Consider the following 2500-nt stretch of genomic DNA (forward strand, 5'->3'; position numbering starts at 1 on the left):
TCGATAAATAAACATAGGCAAGCATCGATAGTTTATCCTGTATCAAAATGTTATCTTGTTTTTTGTTTGTTTTTTTAAGAATTTTGTTTTAAGAGTTTAGGTTGAAATGTCAAATACTTTTTTTTGTTATTGTTTGTTACTGAGGTTTCACTGTTATTGAACACTTCAAATTGAAATTTTACTTTTCTTGTTCCTTGTTTCTTGTTCAAACTACGACCCAAAACTCTACTAAAATCTGTTTTTCAGCTGATTTCAGTTAATTTTTCTATTGGTTCAATTTTTTGTTGTTTTATCATAAAAAAATGTGTTTAGCTTGAAGGATTTAAAAACGTATTTCATAATCATCATCAGACAAATTGTTGAAATATTTTATTTATATTTCAAATTTTTTCTATATTCGAAGTAGTGTAATTTGATTGATTACACATAATTAAATGATATGATTAATTTCTTGTAATGGTAAATTTTGATAGCATGTATATATATATATATGTATATATATACACATACATATGTATATCATATGTGTGTATGATCGTTTGAGAACCAACATAACTGTTTATTAATAAAACTAATGTTATGGTCCCATTACTAATTCAAATTTATTTGAAATTTTTAATATATAAATATATATATATATATATCCATATATATATATATATATATATATATATATATATATATATATATATACTTATTTATTATTTGTTTGTAATCTCAAATTCGAAATTAAGAGGATAATTAATCTAGTATCAATCTAACGATAATAATAAATGCATTTGGAAAAAAAAATGTCTTAATCCAGTCAAATTAAATACACACTATTACTGAGTTAATAAATAAATGAATGGATGCACGAATGAATGAATTAATCCATGAATGATAAACAAACATGAAGAAATGCTATTGGATGAACTGTGGAAACATAATGGAGGGATTGTTATTTGAGATTTTGTATGCAGATGATTTAGTCTTGATGGCTGATAGCATGGAAGAATTGCAGTTAAAATTTGACAGATGGAAAAGTGTTATTGAAAAGAAAGGGTTAAAAGCTAATATTGGTAAGACGAAGGTAATGGTGAGTGGGGAAGGTGGGGAGCGAGTGATAAGTAAAATAGACCCCTGTGGAGTATGTGACAGGAGAGTGAAGGCTAACTCGGTATTGTGTATAGGATGTCAGAAATGTAGTGGTGTGAGGGGGGCACTGAAAAAGGTGGAAGGCGATTGGGATGAAGAGAGCAGGTGGAGAAGGACAGGGTGAAAGCGGGGTTGCGTGATACTGAGGCGAGTGACAGATGTGGATGGCGTTGAGGGGTATTTCGGTTTCATCATAGGTAGCCAAACGGCAACCCCCGATCTCGGGGAAAATGTCGTCTAAACGTGTGTTGTTGTTTTTTATCAATTATAATTGGTTAAACAATTAATGCATTTGAACATTAATGATAATACAGTATTGAGTAAGATTAGAACGCATTGAAATGTTGGTTTAGTAGATGGTGAAAAACATTTAGCTGATGGTGATGGATGGTTTATTCATTCTTTTGAAATGCCTGTTTTATGGAATGTTCTACTGAATGAATGAATGATTGTATCCTTTCAGAATGAATGAATGAATAATTGTATCCTTTCAGAATGAATGAATAAATGATTGTACCCCTTCAGAATGAATGAATAAATGATTGTACCCCTTCAGAATGAATGAATAAATGATTGTACCCCTTCAGAATGAATGAATGATTGTTTCCTCTCAGTTCTTGTCACAGATCACATCAACAACCTATAAAAAAAGAAAGCGTTTAGATTTTGGGAGGATGACAGCACCCTAACAAGTGATAAATGAATAATAATAATAATAATAAATAGTGATAATAAATAATAATAATAAATAGTAATAATAATAATAATAATAAATAGTGATAATAAATAATAACAATAGAAAACCAACACTGGCTTCCATAGGAACTGGATCGAGACATCTGTGTATGGTGCTACTAACCACCTCATCCAACAATATGTGGACCATGCTGTCGGGATGATGATGATGTCGATGATGATGACGATGATGGTGATGACGATGATAAAAATAACGACCATGATGATGACGATTATGACACGTAAAGATACATACTTTTCATCTTGAACATATCTCCAAAGGTACAATTGTAGGTAGTAGCAGTCGACTTGCATCTGCTGCAGACCATAGCGACCAAACGTCTTCAGACGCACACATTCCAGTAGCGTCTGGTGGCGATGAAAAATAATAATAATAATAATAATAAAACCATCATCGTCAGCATAATCAGGAGATGACCTTCAGGCAGATCTTAATCAGGCCAGTCATAATGGAGACCCTGTTGAATTGGACGGGCGTGAAGACTTCAATCTTCTCGTAGAATAACTTTTGTATGTTACTCATCAGGCTCGAGTCCATGTTTGTGCTGTTTGTATGTGTTTGTTTGTCTGTTTACATGTGTGTGTGGGTGTGTGTGTGTTTGTTTGT

General features: G+C 31.8%; 1 protein-coding gene across 1 annotated transcript in view; it reads right to left on the bottom strand.

The window, feature by feature from the left end:
- Window positions 1-583: 583 nt before the first annotated feature.
- HELRODRAFT_193892 (hypothetical protein) overlaps window positions 584-2500 on the bottom strand; it is a gene marked incomplete at its 5' end in the record, with an annotated part of 8819 nt that continues 6902 nt past the window's right edge. The window contains 8 exons of the mRNA XM_009029801.1: window positions 584-618; window positions 659-911; window positions 1392-1582; window positions 1618-1697; window positions 1725-1777; window positions 1946-2024; window positions 2129-2241; window positions 2312-2438. Of these exons, the coding sequence (XP_009028049.1) occupies window positions 1748-1777; window positions 1946-2024; window positions 2129-2241; window positions 2312-2438 (349 nt within the window). The 3' untranslated portion in view covers window positions 584-618; window positions 659-911; window positions 1392-1582; window positions 1618-1697; window positions 1725-1747. The remainder of the gene's footprint in view (window positions 619-658; window positions 912-1391; window positions 1583-1617; window positions 1698-1724; window positions 1778-1945; window positions 2025-2128; window positions 2242-2311; window positions 2439-2500) is intronic.

Source organism: Helobdella robusta (genome assembly GCF_000326865.2).
Source record: "Helobdella robusta unplaced genomic scaffold HELROscaffold_62, whole genome shotgun sequence".
Taxonomy (NCBI): domain Eukaryota; kingdom Metazoa; phylum Annelida; class Clitellata; order Rhynchobdellida; family Glossiphoniidae; genus Helobdella; species Helobdella robusta.